The following is a 20,092-nucleotide window of genomic DNA, read 5'->3' as shown; positions in this document are numbered from 1 at the left end:
GACTTAATGTTCACTCTGCTTTGAGAATTAGGAGTTTGCTTTCCCTTAGCAGTTTTCTCCACTTGACATGTCTGCCTGCACTGTCATGAAGTATCACTCAAAGTAAACAGTGTGCTCTTGCTGCTCATCTCAAATACTTTCCAAAATACACACTAACAATTAGATGTGTCCCTTCTTATGAAGGTATAATTTTATAAAATGAGTGACTCATTATTTAGCCTTCTAACATTTCTATACTTGTATCTAGTCTTTGAAATGACCTACATTTTCTTGTGCTGATATAGTTAAACATTTCTTACTCATCTTGTAAAATGCATTTAGCCATAGCTGTGCCTACAATATAAAGTCATAACCAATTCTCAGGTTTTAGAGGTAGTTAACTCATTCCTTATGGCTTTATGGTCAGAAGCTACACATGGTAAAATTTAGAACAGGAAAGGGACTGAAATGTCCATAAAGTGAAAAAATTACTCAAGACTGAAAGAAAAGTCACTTGTGGAAGCTAAGTCAAATAATATGACATTTCCAGCATATAAACAAAAAAGTGAACAATAAACATAAGTGCAGACTTCTAAAGAATGAACTAAATATTTTACTGAAAGACAGAGACATCCCTAAACAAAAATAATTTATTTTCCTCAGTGCTTACAAAAGAAGTGAGGCAGATGTCAGAAACCAAGATTAATTTACCAAGGAGGAAGAAGAAATGCTGAAGGAAACCAGACTCACACCAAGAAAGAGTTGAAGAAATCAGACTGTGCAAAGGCTGCCAAAAACTCCAGGACCAGATGGGATGCAGCCTGCATTTCTAAAAGAAGGAGCAAATGAGATGGAAGAACCATTAGCAGATACATTTAGAAAGCATGTGAGAACAGGGGAATTACTGATGGACTGAAGAGAGGCAAATGTAGCACCCATACTATACCCTTCATTATAAGCAGCAGCAATGATACTGAACTGTGACAGTTTCTTATTGCATGGTACTGTGCTAGCATTAACTGCTGCCATGGCAACACAACGCAATGGGAGCAGATGGGGAGTAGAAGGGCCTGTTTAAGGGTAATTAAGATGTGCTTGTTTAGGAAGGGGCAAGTGTTATGCCCCAGCAGGCTTTGTCTGCTCTTCAGGAAAAGCTGCTTGTGGTCTTTTAAAATTTTGCCACTGAGGATAACTAATTAGCAGATGGATGCTCAACAGAGGAGTCTAGATTCTGCCATGGGTGACAGCTGGTGGCAGCTGGGCCCAGGAACAGGCAGCCTTTGTAGAAAGAGTAACAGAGAGATGCAGACAGACGGACCCAGGCAAGAAAAAGCTGTACGAAGTGTTAAGCTGTAAAAGGGGACATAGAATGTTCTTTCTAAATAGATGCTTCACTCTGTGACACCTTTTCTTTCCCTTTATAAAGATTTCTTTGATTCACTTGCTCTGTTTTCATCTCAAGTGTTTCTTTCTCTCCCAGTTGACAGCTTTACTGGGTCATTCTCCATTTTTTCTTTCTTCCTCTTCTGTCAGGTATATGCTAATAAAACAGCACTGGGAGTAGGTTTTTCTCTCAGTTGTTTCCATTTACTAGAAAAGAAGGAAGGGAATTGGCAGTCTTAGGGAAAAACCCGCAATAGGTGAGACAGCACACTTAAAAATCTAAATATTTATGTTAATCTACACGCAAAAAAGCAATCTGGGAGATTAATATAATCAGATAAACACACACTAATTGCAAGCTTTGAAAATCACACTTTCCAGATCCTTTACTCAATCCAACAAGAAGCATTAATTCACAGCCTAAACTAGCAGTTCATACGCTGGGAAAACATCTCTCAAAGCAGGAGACACAGGTGGAAATTCAAGACAACCTCTGATTTCCCTACTTCATGCACACATGTAAAAGGTCTTCTTTTTGGCAATCAAAAGTTGCACTGAAGTACAACACTTACACTTGTTTAATAGAGAGGAAGACTGGAGAAATGCAAGACCAACAGCATAAATAAGAAGAAATGAGTCAATAACAGCGGTCCAAACTAACAAAGATTCAGAAAAGGCCCATTCTAGAAAGAAAATGAAACAAAACCCTCAAAAGCCTCTGATTTAAGGCACAGACATCTATCAGGAGGATTCAGATAGGAAAGCTCATAATATTTGAGAGACTACTTTCTAGTCACGCAAAGTTACTCCCTGCCTAGGGGAAACTCCATTTATGCTCCATGCATACCATCAGAAAAGGCCTCAGAAGGATATCAGAAAAAGCCTAAAAAGGCATCCAGAGGCATCCAGAGTTTGTAGCACTTTAACCTAAGAATAAAATTAAGTCTAACTGCACTATTAGAGTTTTGGAGAAAATATAATTTATTGCACCGTGTTAATGCATATTGAATAAAATACTGTATTATCTGTTACTAATTTCCACAGACTAATCACAAATATCAAAGCTCAAGCTGGATTGTGTAAATGTGGTTGATCAGATAATTGCTATTTTTTGAACAACTGCGCAAACATCACTAGGGTCCATTCCTGCATATGCACATCTAAAATTACACGTATCTTTTACAAATATCTTTGAAATCTACCTTCTGAGAAGTATGCCAGTAAAATCTGATCGCTTGAGTCTTCACAGAAAAACACAAAAACCAGCACAAGTACAGCCAAAACTATTCACTAAACATAGTATATCTATACAATACAATTTTTACCTCGCTATGTTATTTATCAAAGTAATTTATGTAACAAAACCCTAAGAAATCCCCATTTGTTTCTCATACAGTTCAATTATTTGGAAACTAAAATTTACACATAGAGCATAAAAATACCCTAATGAAAAGGAAAGAGTAAACATTGTGGTTATCCTGCTGCTACTGAAACTTTAACTGCTGCCAGAAGCTGAGGAAAATGAAAAATCTGAAAGATCTATAACCAACTTCTGTGGGAATGGCTCAACTGGGATTTGGCTAAAGATGCCTAAAGCAGACCTGTTCAGCTGCAGTTCTGTTCCTATTCCTCTTCAGCTCCTCTTTTCACTAAAGTCTCCAGTCTAAGAACAGCATCCAGTAAATTAAAAATGCCCTCCTTGGAGCATCTGAACACTTAGCAACCCAAATTCAACATGAAAAGACACAAAAGGGATCCACAGCTTCTGCTGTGCATTCCACGTTGGATGCTGGAATGTAGACAGATAAATGGCAAGTACTCATATTTCTCTCAAGAAGTCTCCTACAGACCACTGGCCCAATTACTAGAACCAGGGTAGGAAAGGTACATACATCCATGGAAGTGAATAAAGAAGGAGCAGGAATTAATGAATGACAGTTACTGGCTGATTGAAAAGGCCCTAAAATCTGATATTCACAAGCCTGGTTTGGTGGATGATTGTTTCTTTAAATAAGGAAGGAGACTTTACTACCAAAAAAAAAAAAAAAAATCATTGCAGTTTAACTCCTCTATTTGAGAATCTGCTTAGAATAACTAACAAACGGAGCAGCTTTGACAGAAAAAGAAATATATTTGGACTCTGCTGTCAAATGGATGTAACCTGCTATCCTAGTTATCAATAATACATTAACTTCAATTTTAGATACTGTCTCACAGACTTTCTGTCTCATAGACTTCTGGTCTGGTGTAACTACAGTCACACCGCACTATTATGAGAGACAGTTGACCTGGTTTGGTTACCAGAGCAGTATAGCCGTGTTAGTGTTTTATACAACTAACCCTCAGTGAAGGGGAGAAGAGGAACGGAAGAGACAAAACTGAACTACATCCCAGCTACAGGAAAAGATAATTTACAGCTCACACTTCACCGAAGTAATTCAAACCTAAGATATAAATCTATAGGTCAGGATTAATTAGTTATGGTGCTTATGGCACTGAATCACACTGAAAAAATCAGAGATTCCATTGTGTGATTTCTGATTGACATGCTTTTGGTTCACTCCTCTCTCCTCATCTAAGTACTGTTCTCAACAGCTTTTGATCTCAGTCTCCCTCGTGTTGCCAGACCCAGATTTTAATTCCTCCTTCCTATCCTAGTCCTCTGCCCTTATTTCCCCCTTGATTTAGCATTCAGTTCCTCTGAATTTGAGTTTTTTCCTTCCATGTTCTGAGAAAAGAGGTCTAAGAAAACCATTCTGCTCTCAATTTCAAAGCCTGGGTTCACACTCCAGTCCACACCAGCTCTGAGAAAAACTTACAACTTTATCTTAGAAGAGCTACTTTGTTAACCAGCACTGGATTTGCTTTGTAAGTAGAATCGATTACAGCTTTCCAAGTTTCTTTCTGAAAGCGAGCAACACTCAGCATTCAACCATATCCCAATTCATCAGAAACTTTTCAAAAGTCTGGTATAGAAGATACAGTTGTTTCTACCCAGTGTTTTGTTAACCCGTATCCTAATACTTCAGCCTCAAAGAAGACTGTTTGCCTAATAGCAGGGTTCCTAATGAACATTATCAATGCATTCGAAGAATACACATGCTGAAATGATACTGCAGAGTGATCAAGGGTTATGTTAAAGCAGAGTGATATTCTTTATCTCATCTCAACATCACACAAGTATCAAAGCCAACAATGACATACAAGGTGATGGATGCATTTAGACCCTGCCATTCTTCTAGGGTGTGCATTTTTTTACTTATTTTTCTCTTACAGTTTTGACCCATTTATGCTAACATTGCCTCTCCACTACACAGATTACCTATTTATTCCAGTTTCCAAAAACAAATCTCTGCTTGGGAGGGAAAAAAAAAAAGGCAAAACCTTTTGGTGTTTTCAATTCAAAAAATTCAATCAGATTTCATCTGAAAGGAAGCTTTAAGTTCTCTTACTAGAGTTTAAAAATACATGTCTCATCACTTAAGCTACTCCAGGACCTCAGGTTAAGTAGTATGGCCAGGAACATGCCAACACCCCACAGCACTGAGAAGAATATGGGAAACTTCCTTATATGTTATTTCTATATATTTTATGTATCATCTGTTTCCTGCTTCTGCTACACTCAGCAATGATATCTAGTGATAAAACATAATCAATGAGGAAACTTTTGGAGCAGTTTTACATATCTATGCACCTTGTTGGGTGTGCATGTGGATGTTTTAAAAATATTAATAATTTCTTTTCTGCAACAGGTATAGATCTTCTTCTACTGACTTTTACTGAAAAAAGAACCAATTTAAGTATGATATTCAAATAGTTCAAGTTTTTCACAGGACTAGAAAGAAAGTCTCTCATTTTGCAACAAACTACCAAGCTGGCCCAAGGCAAGTATCTTCTAAAAAAGTCAGTTAGGTATTTGACTGATTCTTAAACCTTGTGCCTGATGTGCAGGTTGAACTTCTGCTATTTAGGATGACACCTCTTATTTTTCTTAATTGATGGAAATCCTATCTGCTTATCCAAAAAAAAAAAAAGGAAAAAAAGCATGAAGCAATGGTTCATTTGAAGGGATAATTCATTGAAAACAGAGTGTCCTCTTCCATGTAAGCCAAAAGAAAGAAATTGGAAAACATCCCGAGAAACAAACATACAGACCAGACTTTTGAGTCTTTATACCCAGGATAGTTACTAAAGGTACATGCACAGATCTGCACATTCACTGATGCATGGAACTCTATGTGGAATGCAGATTTCACAGGAAATGCTTTCAAATAGCTATTCTGAGTAATCCAGATCATTTATTAATAAGTATTGTGTTGTGTTCACTGACATTCATAGACATTAAAAAAATAGGCTTCTGTTTCTTGAAAATAAATATTAAATCTATCAGTTTATTGTAAAAGCTTTCAGTTAGAAATGTAAAAATATTTTTCTGGGATCACCCAAATGCCAGATGGCAACAGAGAAGCTTTCTACTCAATTCAGAGGCTGAATTAATCTCCTTAGCACAAACAGATTTGCAATTACCATAGACTGTAATAGAAAAATAATCTCACCGGACCGTTTAAAGTTTTGTACAAGGTAATTCAACCTCAAGAGCTACACAAGCTCTCCCCAATTTGCAGACACTTCCATATACCACAAGGAAACAAATTCCTATTTTAGCACAGCATTTTAACCTTAAGCAGTGGTACTGACACAGCCAGCACTTAGTCTCCAAATAAGAAACTCTTGAAAGATTTCTCCAAAGCACTACAAATTCTCTGATATTTCATAATTAAAATACAGAAATCTTAATGAGGAAATATCGAAAATATAGGAAAATACTGTTCAAAATTAATGCATAAACAATTTAAAGATCTCCTTCGCCCAGGTGTCTCCTCTGGTAAACGTAAATACTGCTTTGACAACAGACACTGATTCCTTGTATATATAAAGCATTTTGGCAACATAAGCAACTGATGGCTAGGTGATGAGCAATAAAATTCAGATTAACAAAATCTGGTGAATTATTCAGATAATTAAGCTGTGCAAAGACGCTTTAGCATGAGAAGTTCTATGTGTAATTAAATTTCTGCACATTATCATCACAGTAAAATTTCCTTAGTGCATACACATTTGTAAAACTTCTACTGAATGTGTAACACAAAACCACCACTCATGCTAATGTCTCGGAAATACACAACTATTCTCAGTTTTGACTTTGGTTCCAAGGTGTTAAACTATGCAACCACCCACTCATTCCTATACCGATACTACATAACACATTTCTGGTAAGATACAGTCAGAAGTTAAGGGTTGATGAACTACTATTTGTGTTTCTTGCTTCTTCGACTTCCTCTTTTTGCCTGCTGAAAATAATAAACTTGCAAAGAAAAGTCACTACATCTGTGAAAAAAGCTGCATGAATACAGTGATGAGCAAACCAGAATCACTAGTATGAGGGGTTGGCCCTGGCCAGCAGCTAAGGAACACACGGATGTTCACCCACTCCCCCTTGCAGCAGGACAGGAAGAGAATTGAAGAGAAAAAGTGTGAAAACTTGTGGATCAAGATAAAGATAGTTTAATAAGTGAAAGAAAGAGGAAGGAAAAAAAACAAAGCGAGTGATGCAGATTGGGAAAAAAAGAAAACCTTGACATTGTGTAAGTACTGCTCTACAACAGCCAAAACACTGGTGTATCAACCCTGTTTTAGTCACAAATCCAAACAATCAGGAAACTAGCACCTTAAAATATCCTTAGTTTCACCAATTTTCAGAACATCACAGATGATGTACAGTTTAATTTTATAAAACTTTATTCATGGCTCCAAATGATAAAGCTCTCTCTTTTTGTTATTGTTTTTTACAATGCCAGATTTTGTAACACACTGCAACGAAAAGACACGTATATTGTAATTGATTATATAGTTGTTTATAATACTATAAATTAGGTTAAAAGTAATTATTAACCATATGTATTTTGCGTATGTATCATATAACAGATCACAAAAAATATGACTCATTAGCATGTTGATGGCACTTTGTGCAATGAGGTTGTAAAGTTAACACTGTATTAATTGCTTAATCAGAACAAATAGTCATCCTGCACATGTGGGTTTTAACTGCTAAAAGGTATGTACAATTCAACAAGGAAAACCAGACATTAGGTAGCCACTGCAAAACTATCAGCACTGGCTATTGCACAGCTTAATCACACACAAAGGCAAAAACCATCATCACTGTCCTCTATTCCTCCAACTGACTCTTATCCACCACCAAGTGCCAATACAGAAATATGGAAAAAAACCCTATCAGGATCTAACTCATGAGCGCTAAGCTTACTCCTGGAAATAAATAATTTCCTAGCGCAAGTTTTAGGAAGGTGAGTTGTTCTGAGAGGATACTGCTACCATTTACTATTTTTTCCCTTCTGTATTTATTTCTTTGAATGATACTGACCATGACTGTCTATTTACATTTCACTGAATGAGCTGATACCTGAAAGCCTGGCTGAATTTACAATATACAAGTGTTCAGGAATCAAAGCCAAGTCTCTATAGGTCTGAATAACATTTCTGATGCATGAATATAGTTTATTTCAATGATTCCAATTACAGTTGCTTATGAGCAACTATTTAGAAAAGTCTTAGGTTTACTTAGATTTCACAGCTATACAAGCACTCAATCCAGAGGAATTATTTTAGTTTTAATAGTTTGTAATATGTGAGCAGTAAAGTGTAACACAAATGAAAATGAAATGAGATTTTGGTACCAAACATATACTTTCATAATTCTTTCACTGCCAGGAGAACTTTTTCTTCTGAAGTATTTCTAACAGGTAACACTATTACAATTCTATTTAGTTTTACGCAATCAAAGAGAGAGCATTCCCAGGTACCAGGTAGATAATTATTATTAACAAAGCCCATAAGATAGAATAAAATATACTGGAATAAAAAGAGGTATGCCAGATATTAGTCATAACACTGAGCGGAAAGTCCAATTTTTACCCAGAGATAAATATACTTACTCTAAACAACACTGCGAGCCTGCAAAATCTCTAACAGGAACTACGTTACTGATGGACTAATGGAGAAATCAGCACTTTGGGCCATGCTCCTTTTTGGTAACACCAGGAAAAAAATAGTTTGTTCCATTTCTTTCTGCTCCTGCCCAGCAAGAGATAACCAGAGAAATACTGGGACAACCAAATGACCACTACCATTCTGTCCGTGTATTCTCATATACACTTTCATTGTTTGTTGGAAAATTCTTTGAAATTCTGAATATTTTTACTTGATGACTACCCATTCATGACATATCACTCTTTTGATATATTCTAATGTGAAAGCTCTCCCTGATCATCAATGGTAAATAAAAATTGGTGCTTTTTTTGTATTAGTTCAGAAACCTGCCTGATACCTTTCTCAGGGACATTCATTAGTTTCACTAATTTGCTTCACTTTGACCTCATTTTGGGCACATTTATCTTGCCATCAGGCAGCTTTCTACATCATATAAAGTTTATCTGTTGGTAAAAACACCAACCAGTAAATCGTTACAAACTCAATCTGTCCTTTCTTTAATAACAATGAAAAGTGAATTATGGAAAGGGAAAGAAAAAAATATCAGAATCTCTAATACTACTGCTTTAGTTCATAATAGTGAAAGATGTACCTGAAGTTCCATTTGGGCTTATTCTTATTAATACAAGTCTTTCCATTTCATACTTCCTATCATATTATTTTTTTCTTGGAACTACCTTTAGTATTAACTATGTTACAAATGTTACATGTGTTACACATACACACTTTTTCAAAGGCAACATTCACCTACTAATACATCCTTATGGACAGAGTCATCTCACCTTTTAATAAGATTGCTTTGAATCTAACACTGCTTTGAGTTAATAGGTTAATTGAACTCTATTAGCATGCATATACAAAGCATAAATTACTTTTCATTGTTAAGTAACTACATAAATCTCACAACAGAATACATAATGTAGCTGAAAATTGTTTTACAGACAAAGAACAGCAGCTACTAATCTGGAATATGCTTTTATGCCATCCAGATAATTGGTTAAAAAGATTTCTCTGAAGTGCAATTTTAGACAAAGTTAAATGCAAAGATAAATTCACACCAATAGTTTGTCTAGAACAATAGTGACAGACTAAGCACTTTTCTACATTCAATATTAATTTTAAAAACATATTAATAAACAGATTATTGAAAAATGTAACATATTTCATTAATATCTATTAATCCAAGACATAATGCAGTATTGATCATATCTACTAGGCAACACTCACTATTTTTAGTCATTTTTCATTTCACACTGTCAACTACAGTATGATTGTGGCCTTTTTTAAAACAAACACATTTATCAAAATGTTTATGATTCATTAGCTCTTAATTTTAAACTACTAAAGCATGTTATCACTTTTAAAAAGAGAGAGAGAGCTGTAACAATGGCAAGCAAGGGGCAGTGGACATCTGCATTCTTTTACAATAATGAATATTATAGCTCTCCAAGACTTAAGAGAAGGTAGAAGAAAAATATTATTGTCACCTAAATTGATTATGTAATACAACCTCAAAGTCTCCAAATTTTTATACTAAGTGTTTATAAATATTAGCATATATAACAGCGCTGGAAAATCATCCCCAGAGGCTATTAGGCTTCTACATAAAGACAAAACCACTGGCAGTTACTTCCAAAGAATCCTTTAGTCACTTATGTAAAGTCCGTATGACATGACTAAAGCTACATTGCCACTCACCACAAGCGAAAGGGGCCTCTTCCACGAAACAACACCAATCAGTCCTGACAACAGTACCTGTAATAAAGAGAGAAGAGTCACCAGAGACACATAGGATTTATACCGGTATCATTAAAAAATAATATTAAGCAGTTTAATACACAACCATGATGTGTATTTTCAGAGTGCTGGAAGCAGCCTGCTAAAAAACCAATGTTTTCATTTTATTCTTAATTAAAAATAAACAGAAGTACTACTAAGCTGTTTTTAAAACAAATTTCAACCCAGCTGCCAGATCCAATTAGTTCTGATCTGATCACAACAGGTCTTCACACATCTCTCCAAGTCCCAAATGTTATCAGCACTAAAGGAGAATAAATGTTTAGGGTAAATTTTCTTGTGGTCTCCGAGCATCATCAAAAATTAGATCACAAGAAAGGGAGTAAAGACAGGACAATACAACATCAGCCAGGGTGTCTGGCTAAAGTAGCAAAAGGGATTTTTTGGTTTGTTCCACCCAGCCACCCAAACAACCACGCTGCTTAATCATATGTTTGAAAAAGCCCATATACAATCATTTAAAACCCATATTCAACACACAGATACATTACCCCCTTCACTACAAGCCAAAGCAAGCAGAATGCAGACCTTGATACACCTATGCTGACCTTAGGCAGTTTAAAATAACATGCAAGTTACGGTTGAGACACCGGTTAAAAAGGGAAGAAAAGAGAGATGGAAACTGAAGCAATGGATTGAAGGATATTGGCCCTGGGGTAGAAAACAAAGGTGGGGAGGAACCTTTTAATTAGAACATTTCATTAACAAAATTAGGAAACTAGAACACAAATAAAATGCAGAGAAAAGAATGCATGATGTATTTATTTCATAACTCTGCAGTGTACTTTTTTCACATCAGCTTGTGTAAAGATGAATACTTAGCTAGCCTGTATACTTGCTACCATGTATACATAGCTAGCCTGATACAATCGCTATGAAATCCTCCTGCAATCATTTAGAATAAGCTCTAACATCATTATTGCTCTCTACAGAACTTTGATATTCAAAAGGGAGGAAGCCCAGAAGCTAAGAAATACCCTTTTCCATGAAATTATGTGCAAGGTTGGTTGAAATTCAAATGCCAGAAAGTCACCGCTCCCACTAGGTCATGCTTTACTAGCAATCACTTAGGTATAATAGTAGAGCGTAACAATTAAAAATGCATCTATATGTAGCCACTACAGAAGCAATGTACACTGCACTGGGAACCAGGCTGGAAACGGTCTACTGATGTGTGCTGTGAATGCAGGAGAGAGAGCTGTTGGTTACATGGAGAAGTGGGGTTGTGTAGTGCCTTGTTTAAGCTTTCACTATGTCTGTGGACATTCACACTGTGAGCATGTTTCAAATGTATTTCACAACTTGATAATATCCACAGCTGTTACAGTTGTTGAAATCATTATTCAGAAAGACAGCACAGTGAAAAATGCACATTTTCGTATTTTCTTTAGCAGCTACGCCATTAGAAAAACACCTCAGATGAGGTTTCACAGTAAAGCCTCAATGTTAGTTCTTTAAGCCAAGTACAGATGCAACAGGTAAGGCATAAACACCCAGTAAAAAGTGAATCAAAATCAGGTTATGGATACCAAAGACTATGCAGATAAGCCCTACGTGCAAATGTGCATAGTTTGTATGCTACAGCATAAGAGCTACATACCAGCTACATACTTCTGGATGTTGGCCAAGCCAGGCAAAAGCTGAGAATTCCATTTTTGCAGTTAATTAAATTTGCTCACACAGCTGCGTTAGCTCATTATTGCTGTAAGATAACTGTCCCTGGCTGATAGTCCTGTAATGTGAAACTGCACTCAAGAAGGTAAAATGACAGGCTTAGCTAGTTTGACTGCAGGCTAGACAGCAACATGCTCTCAATTAAATAAACGGAATGGCTGAAATTGTTAAGTTATTAAAGAAAACCCTTTAGGAAAAATAAGAAATTGCCTTCCAAAACAGAGTATGTATTGATACATAAAATACTCATACATAAGCCAGTATTTCTCAGTTGCCAAGTCATATTTTCAGAGTCAAGATACTCCAGTGTGCTACGTATGAGTAGCAAATCCTCACTTTCATTTACGGTGCTATGTTCCTGTTAAACCTCTATTGTGCAACCCTGAAAATGGGTGAAGGGAGCTGATCTTTTTTGTTCAGCTGAACTGCAATTGTGTTTGACCTTTACAGAGGCCTTGCAAGATGAAAGAAGTACATGTGTTTTGTTTGGTAAAGGAGAGCTCTGTGGCACTTGCCCTACTGGCTCACCATGCGAAAGGTCAGGCAGAGTCAGGCCAGTTGATAAACTCCACCAATGATGGACACCAAAATTCTGTGTTAAACCTGTGTCTTTAAAATAATGTGATTATAATGAGCTCATCTCAACAATGTTGTAAATTAATTTTTAAAACCTCCTTAGTCCCCAATGTCACTGTAGCTACACAAAAGCTGGTTTTGCTTTGTGATGTAGTTATTCCCAGTGCCAAGCACCTTCAACACTTTAGACCACAGTATACACAAGTATATAATTAGGAAAAAAAGCACACAGAGAACACCACGCACAAACAGCTGTTAGAATACACCAAATCACAGACTGGTTTGGGTTGGAAGGGACCTTAAAGCCCATCCAGTCCCACCCCCCTGCCCTGGGCAGGGACACCTTCCACTAGCCCAGGTTGCCCAAAGCCCCGTCCAACCTGGCCTTGAACCCTGCCAGGGAGGGGGCAGCCACAGCTGCTCTGGGAAACCTGTGCCAGGGCCTCACCACCCTCACAGGGAAGAACTTCTGTATATCTAATCTCTTTCAGTTTAAAACTGTTCCCCCTTGTCCTATCCCTACACCCCCTGATCAAGGGTCCCTCTCCCCTTTCCTGTAGCCCCTTTCAGCCCTGGGAGGCCGCTCTAAGGTCTCCCCGGAGCCTTCTCTTCTCCAGCTGAACCCCCCCAACTCTCTCAGCCTGTCCTCACAGGGGAGGTGCTCCAGCCCCTGAGCATCTTCATGCCCTCCTCTGGACCTGCTCAAGCAGGTCTGTGTGTTGTTAATGTTGGGGGCCCCAGAGCTGGACCCAGCACTGCAGGTGGGGTCTCACAAGAGTGGAGTAGAGGGGGAGAATCCCCTCCCTGTACCTGCTGGCCACACTTCTCTTGATGCAGCCCAGGATACCGTTGGTTTTATGGGCTATAAGCACGCATTGCTGGCTCGCAATCAGTTTTCCATCCACTGATACCCCCAAGTCCTTCTCGCCCAGCCTGTATTTGTCCTTGGAATTGCCCTGACCCATGGGCAGGACCTTGCACTTGGCCTTGTTGAACCTCAGGAGGTTTGCACGGTCCCACCTCTCCAGCCTGTCCAGGTCCCTCTGGATGACACATCCCTTCCCTCCAGTGTGTCAACCCCACCACACAGCTTTTGGTGAACTTGCTGAGGGTGCCTCGATCCCACTGTCCATGTCCCCAGCAAAGATGTTAAACAGCGCCGGTCCCAAACCCTGAGGAGGGGCACTTGTCACTGCTCTCCACTTGGACATTGAGCCATTGACCACAGCTCTTTGAGTGAGACCATCCAGCCAATTCCTTATCTACTGAGTGTTCCATCCATCAAATCCACACCTCCAATTTAGAGACAAGGATGTCATGTCTCTATAACCCCATTGTAGAACTCCACCAAATTTGTCAGACATGATTTGCCCTTAGTGAAGTCATGCTGACTGTCACCAATCACCTCCTTGTTTTCCTTGTGCCCTAGCATAGTTTCCAGAAGGATTTGCTCCATGATCTTGTCGGACACAGAGGTGAGACTGACTGGCCTGTAGTTCCCTGGGTCTCCTTTTGTTCCTTTCTAAAAATGGGGGTTATGTTTCCCATTTTCCAGTCAGAGGGAACTTCACTGGACTGCCATGACTTCTCAAATATGATGGATAGTGGCTTAAACACTTCATCTATCAGTTCCCTCATGGCCTATGGATGCATTTCATCAGGTCCTATGGACCACATTCATGTTCCTTAGATGGTCTTGAGCCTGATCTTCTCCTACAGTGTGAGGTTCTCCCTTCTCTCAGTCCCCACCTTTGCCTTCTGCATCTTGGGCAGTGTGGCTGGAGCTCTTGCCAGTGAAGACTGAAGCAAAAACATCATTGAGTACCCCAGCCTTCTCTCTTGCGAGTGATCAAGTCTCCTGTTTCCTTCTGGAAAGGGCCCATATCTTCCCTAGTCTTACTTTTATCACTGACATACCTATAGAAGTTTTTCTTGCCCTTGACATCCCTGATCAGATTTAATTCTGTCAGGGCTTTGGCTTTCCTAACCTGATCCCTGGCTGCTCAGACAGTTTTTCTCTGTATTCCTACCAGGCTACCTGTATCTGTAGGCTTCCTCTTCATGTTTGAGCTTGTCCCTGAGCTCCTTGTCCATCCCTGCAGGCCTCCTGGCATTCTCACCTGACTTCCTCTTTGTTGGGATGCATCACTCCTGAGCTTGGAGGAAGTGATCCTTGAATATTAACCAGACTTCCTGGGCACCTCTTCCCTCCAGGGATTTATCCCATGCTACTCTGCAAAGCAGATCCCTGAAGAGGCCAAAGTGTACTCTCCTGAGCAGACTAAAAAAATCGCAGTCTAAAGATGTCTCTTGGTCTCGCAGAAGACCAGGAATTCAGAAGTAAAACAAACAAACAAACCACTCAACATTTTGTTTTCTCTTCAGTTTTTACTTCTTATAAATACAATGCCAATATTGAATAACACAAATAGAACCACACTTGGTTTATATACAAAAGTAGGAATTATTTGAAAAGTAGTATGTAACTTACAGGCCCTAAAGACCTTACAATAATCAACCACAACAGTCACTGCTTAGTTCAATGGAAGCAGTAAGTAAAACTCATACTTGGTTTCCCAAGGTTAAGGGCCAAGGAACATAGGCACAAGATCAGTGAGTTACTTTTACACCAGTAATTAAAACACCATCATTTCCTAAATACCTATAGCTCAGCATTTCAATCTATAGGTCTTCTGTTTTTCAAAAATCACTGTCTTGTATGAATGCTGTGCACAAGTTTTTCCTTTCTTAAATAAAAAGTAAATGGAGTTTGATGTTTTAACAACTTGCCTACTTAACTTTGGCAACATGGTTTGATTTCAGAGCCTGCACAGCACATGTATCTAATATCTTGGACCTAATTTCTATCTGATGCAGTGAAGCCCCCATCACATAATAATAAAAAGAAATCAAAGCTACAAAAAATGTGTTCAAAAACCATAGATTTGCCAGTTTCCTTCAGCAGAATTTCTACAGATGTATGTACTTGCTGACTATAACAACAGCGCTTATTCACAGAGCAAAACCTGAACAGAATATCAGTGTTGACTTCTGCAGCATTAGAAATGCAGTAACTAGATACGAACATCTTTCAACATGCATACGAAAACCCCATTATCATTAATGCAAGCTGTGCTCATGCATGAAGAAGATCCCTTTACTTTAATAGGCACATACTGAGGCAGGACAAAAACTGAAGGTAAAATTACTTTCCAGTACATGGACTGCAAACAAAGGATTTTTTTAAAAAAGCCCTTGATGGTGTCTTTTCCAGCATTTTCAACCCTCCAGAGTCAGGTAAGTCTCTAGAAATTTAGAGGGCTCTGAGTTTGAATATGGCACAGATCAGATGAAGCAGTCTCTCAATGTATCTTAAACCATTTGCTTTCCAAGTCTTCACCTCCAAAACAGTTACTGTACATAATACACTCTCTAGTATGCTTTCTTTAAATTTCTCTTCTGAACTAAATAAAATATATATCTATAAAAATATTAATGTAATTAAAACCACACTGAATATAGTGAAACACTACCAAGGTTTATTATAGAAATGTAAAATTACTGATGTTTAAGTAGTAATTTGTTTAATTTTAAAAAATTTTGTTAATAAAACATTATCTCTTTTTTCCTCAGTACAACTTCGGATCTTGCAATGCCTTTCTAGTCTAATATAGAGCATATGAGTTACAGGAAACTCCAAGTTTTATTGTCTATTCTCATTCCTACTCTCTTGTTCAGGCTGACGAGATGTCAAGTCATGTGATCCTTTTCTGCAAATTTAAGGGTTCCTCAATTTTTCAGCTTGTAAACAGAAGAATTTCTCTAGTCAGTGGATTCAGTTACCACTAAAATAAGCATACAAGTTTTTCCCATTAATTGCAGAAACTCCTGAGCCGCCTTCTAAGATCCTAAATAATGCAAATAGTGGCTATCCTTAGCTTTTAAGTTATCTGAATAATCAGAACCCACAGCACTGAACATCTTATGTACCTACACTTCCTTCTAATCAAAACATATGACAGTATGTATATGACACGTCAATTCAAACAATTCAAATATCTTGAAATTAGCTAATTTTAGAAAAAAGGAGAAATATTACAATGTCTCATTTAGAGAGCTTAATTGTCCTCCTAAATGCATGGAGTATTTCTGCAGGGGGTGTCTCCACACATAATTTTGTAAGCAGATTTAAATAATCTTTTAATATGAAAGGCCAAAAACTATTTAAAGTGTGATATGAAAAATACACATGATTAAATAGAAGAACTTTGAGAACACTAAATGAAAAAAAGAAGATAAATTTCAATTATACATTGTACAACTATGACTACCAGTAGATTTATGATCATAAAAGGATCAACAAAATTTATATGGCCATAAAAGCTAAATTTACATGTTTACAGATGTGTATGTATATGCTCTCAAAAATGTATGATGTGAACGTATCTAGATAACCTAGAAACCAAACAGCCTATGTGCACACGTACTCCAGGACCTACCAACAGTCACTGTACCCTTGGGTTTTGTTATTTTTTCACCCTCAACCCAGTCTTGAAACTCTCTTATTTCAATTTACATCCACTGCCTCTTTTCTCTTGATTTGCTGCTGTAAAGAACCTGGTATTAAGGAGAACATTAAATTGGCACAATTACAAAAAAAAAATCTTCAATTTTCATCTCAATCTGGATTAAAGAAGTAGGCTTTCTTAAGAAAGGCTTTTTTGCTATTTTGTAACAGATTTGTCAAACTGGTATACACACAGTAGTAAGACAAAAGGTACAAACAGGGGTCAAAGAAAGAAATACTTTTACAAATGAGGAAAAATGTAAACAGCTGTCATCAGTCACCTTTAATTATTCCTAATAACAGGAGTTGAGATGCAGTTAAGAAACCATAAATCACTCCTCTTCACAATTTCAGGACTTGCAGCTTTCTGGAACTCTGATTTCTCCTTCTCTCCCAAGACATTAAGATCAACTGTCAGTACCATAATTCTTCAGCAAGTCCAAGGGTATGTTTACATTCTGATGTATTTAATCTGCTGTATAATTTTTGTATCTGTTTCTGTATAATTTTTTTCTAACATTTTTCTAATGCATGCTAGAATTTTTCTGTTTATTTGCTCTGGAAAATGAGAAGCCTTGCTTAGGATGTCTTAAGGTTAAAACAAAGTTTTGACAGAGATGTCTTATGCAAAAAAAAGATCTATATTTCAAACTCCCGTTCTGTTGTCATTCTCCAGACATTTTTGATTTGAATGCATTTTTTTAAAGAATATGCCTATGAGGAGAGGTTGAAGCAAGCTGGTTTTACAGGACAGAAGACAGATGGAACATAACAGCAGTTTCAAAAATAAACAAGATTGTTACAAAGAATAGATTGATCAATTGTTCTTCAAGTACACTAAGGGCTGAACAAGAAATAATCGATTTATATTTGCTCTAACAGAGATTCAGGCTGGACACTAAAAAATATTTTTAAATGCTCAAGACACTTCAACACTGGTAGAAGGGGTAGGTTATAGAATTCCCATCAGCAGAACTTGTTAACAACACATTAGAGCAAACACCCATCAAGGTGGGCCAGGCAGAACCAGGCACAGCACAAACAGGCAGATGCACAAGGCAGCTGAATGGAGAGGGCAGAGCAGTAAGCAGGCTGCCTAATTTACTATCCCTAACGAGGTAAATAGCAGCACTGCCAGCACTAGTAGCATCTAGTGCTTTCTGTCAGCAAAGCACTACAGCAACTGCTTCCCTTCAGAAGTACCTGACAACAGTGACACTGCCCAAGGTTCCCCTCTCTCCTCTACACTACAAAACAATGCAAGGTTTGATTTCACCAACTCAAATGCTCCTGGAAAGGTGAAGTTCAACTGTACCTGAACAACTAAAAAGTACTGATACCCCCAATTATCTTTGGGTCTAGGTGTCCCTCACACAGAAAGACTAAAATCAACAGCTGAAATATCTTTAAGGATGATGTTTCTGTGAAATACACAGTACTCCTTGTAACACATAAATAATTATTTAGCAAAATGCAAGTATTAAATATTGAGGGAGTAATGTCACAAATATCACATACTCAGAGACTATAAAAGTGTGCCACATTAGTACCAGAGTACAAAATCTTTTTATAATAATACTCCCTGCAGCATCTGCAACCCATTAGTGCAAAACGGTGGTAAGCAAACCACAAGCTATAGGAAGAAGAAAGGTGAAAGCATGAGAATTAGCTAAAAGGGGACGGGAACAATCTACCAGTAATGTTACTCTCTATTCCAATTCCAATTCCTGGAAGAATAGTGAGGATGAAAATCTCCTGGGGTGAGGGTGGTGGGAATGCATTAACAAGTATCAGAAGAAAAAGACCGAATCTTTAAAATATATTTCTAGATGCACACACATGAAAACTGCATGGACAAACATAGAACAGTGGTACGATTTTGGAATGGTCTTTCAAAAAAGCCATCCTAAATGGTGGGCGCTGATAAAAACTCATCATTCCACCACATTGAAAATACTGCAAAAATCAGTCATAGGCTAAAGAATTTTTTAAACAGTTAATATAGCTATTTATTTGTAGATATGCAAAGTGACTCTTCAACATGCAGCTATCACAAGGAGCCAAGGACTGTTCCCTTCTTTAGAAGACTACACCACTATGAACACAAAGGGCACAAATACCATCAGACTGCCTAACCACAAAAGATCTGTATGCTGCAGGATAAATACATGCAAGTCAACAGCAACTGAAAAAGCAACAACTTCAGCTCAGTTTTGAGCTATTTTCTAAAAAGGCTCAGTATGTTCCAGACTCACAAATGCTGCATCATAGCTCAGTCTCTCTCATTTACCCACGGTGAACCTAAAACTAATCTAATTGTAATTGCCATAGAAACAGGAGCAGAGAAACAAAATCCCTTGGTGCCCCACAAGAACAGGACAGTAAAATTACCTATACATTGGCACAGCTACCAGAATGTATTAACAGTAAGCAATTCTGATCTCCTTTTAAGCTCTAGGGTGAGGTTTTTTTCTCATTTTACCTTTGTTTTCATATGAAATATGCTCCATACCCATCAGAATCTGCTTGTTTCACATCTGTAATTTGTTTATGGAAGCAACCAATGATTATTATAACATTACAGTACACAATCTAAATTTTTGTAGAAAAAGTATTAATCCAAAAAGGTATTTTTTCTTTTGACATAGAGAGAAAACTAAGGGTTGACAGAGCACATATACATCAGAATATTTTTCAATTATAAACAAAAATTCTGTGTTTGTTACTCTTCCAAGTGGTTCAGATGTGTTATGCTCAACTTCACTACAAAATGCAAATTGTATTAAAAGCAATGGACAGGGATTTAGATATTAAGTACAGAGCTGGTATGTCAGTGAGTCAGAATACAGTCTTACTTCTAATCTGGTTTTTATTAAACACATTAACAGAACACACTATTACATTATTTTGTGCGTCTCAATGTAATCCGTAAGTATTAATAAGGCACACAACCATTAGCATAAGAGTATTTAAACAGAAAGGAAACTAAGCAGTTTGCAACCAGTCTTCCATGCTTTCAAATTTGTTAGATCATTTATGAATAATAAT

At 37.5% G+C, this 20,092-nt stretch overlaps 1 protein-coding gene across 2 annotated transcripts in view; it reads right to left on the bottom strand.

Moving 5' to 3' along the window:
* Positions 1–20,092, bottom strand: part of ENTREP2 (endosomal transmembrane epsin interactor 2) — a 144,563-nt gene that overhangs the window by 71,945 nt on the left and 52,526 nt on the right. For both annotated transcript variants that reach the window (XM_074916888.1, XM_074916889.1), the window contains exon 2: positions 10,129–10,185. In XM_074916888.1, coding sequence (XP_074772989.1) covers positions 10,129–10,185 — 57 coding nt within the window. The remainder of the gene's footprint in view (positions 1–10,128; positions 10,186–20,092) is intronic.

This window comes from Athene noctua, chromosome 13 (assembly GCF_965140245.1).
Source record: "Athene noctua chromosome 13, bAthNoc1.hap1.1, whole genome shotgun sequence".
Classification (NCBI taxonomy): Eukaryota; Metazoa; Chordata; class Aves; order Strigiformes; family Strigidae; genus Athene; species Athene noctua.
Note: the sequence above shows the minus strand (reverse complement) of the source record. Positions and strands in the feature narration are given on the sequence as shown.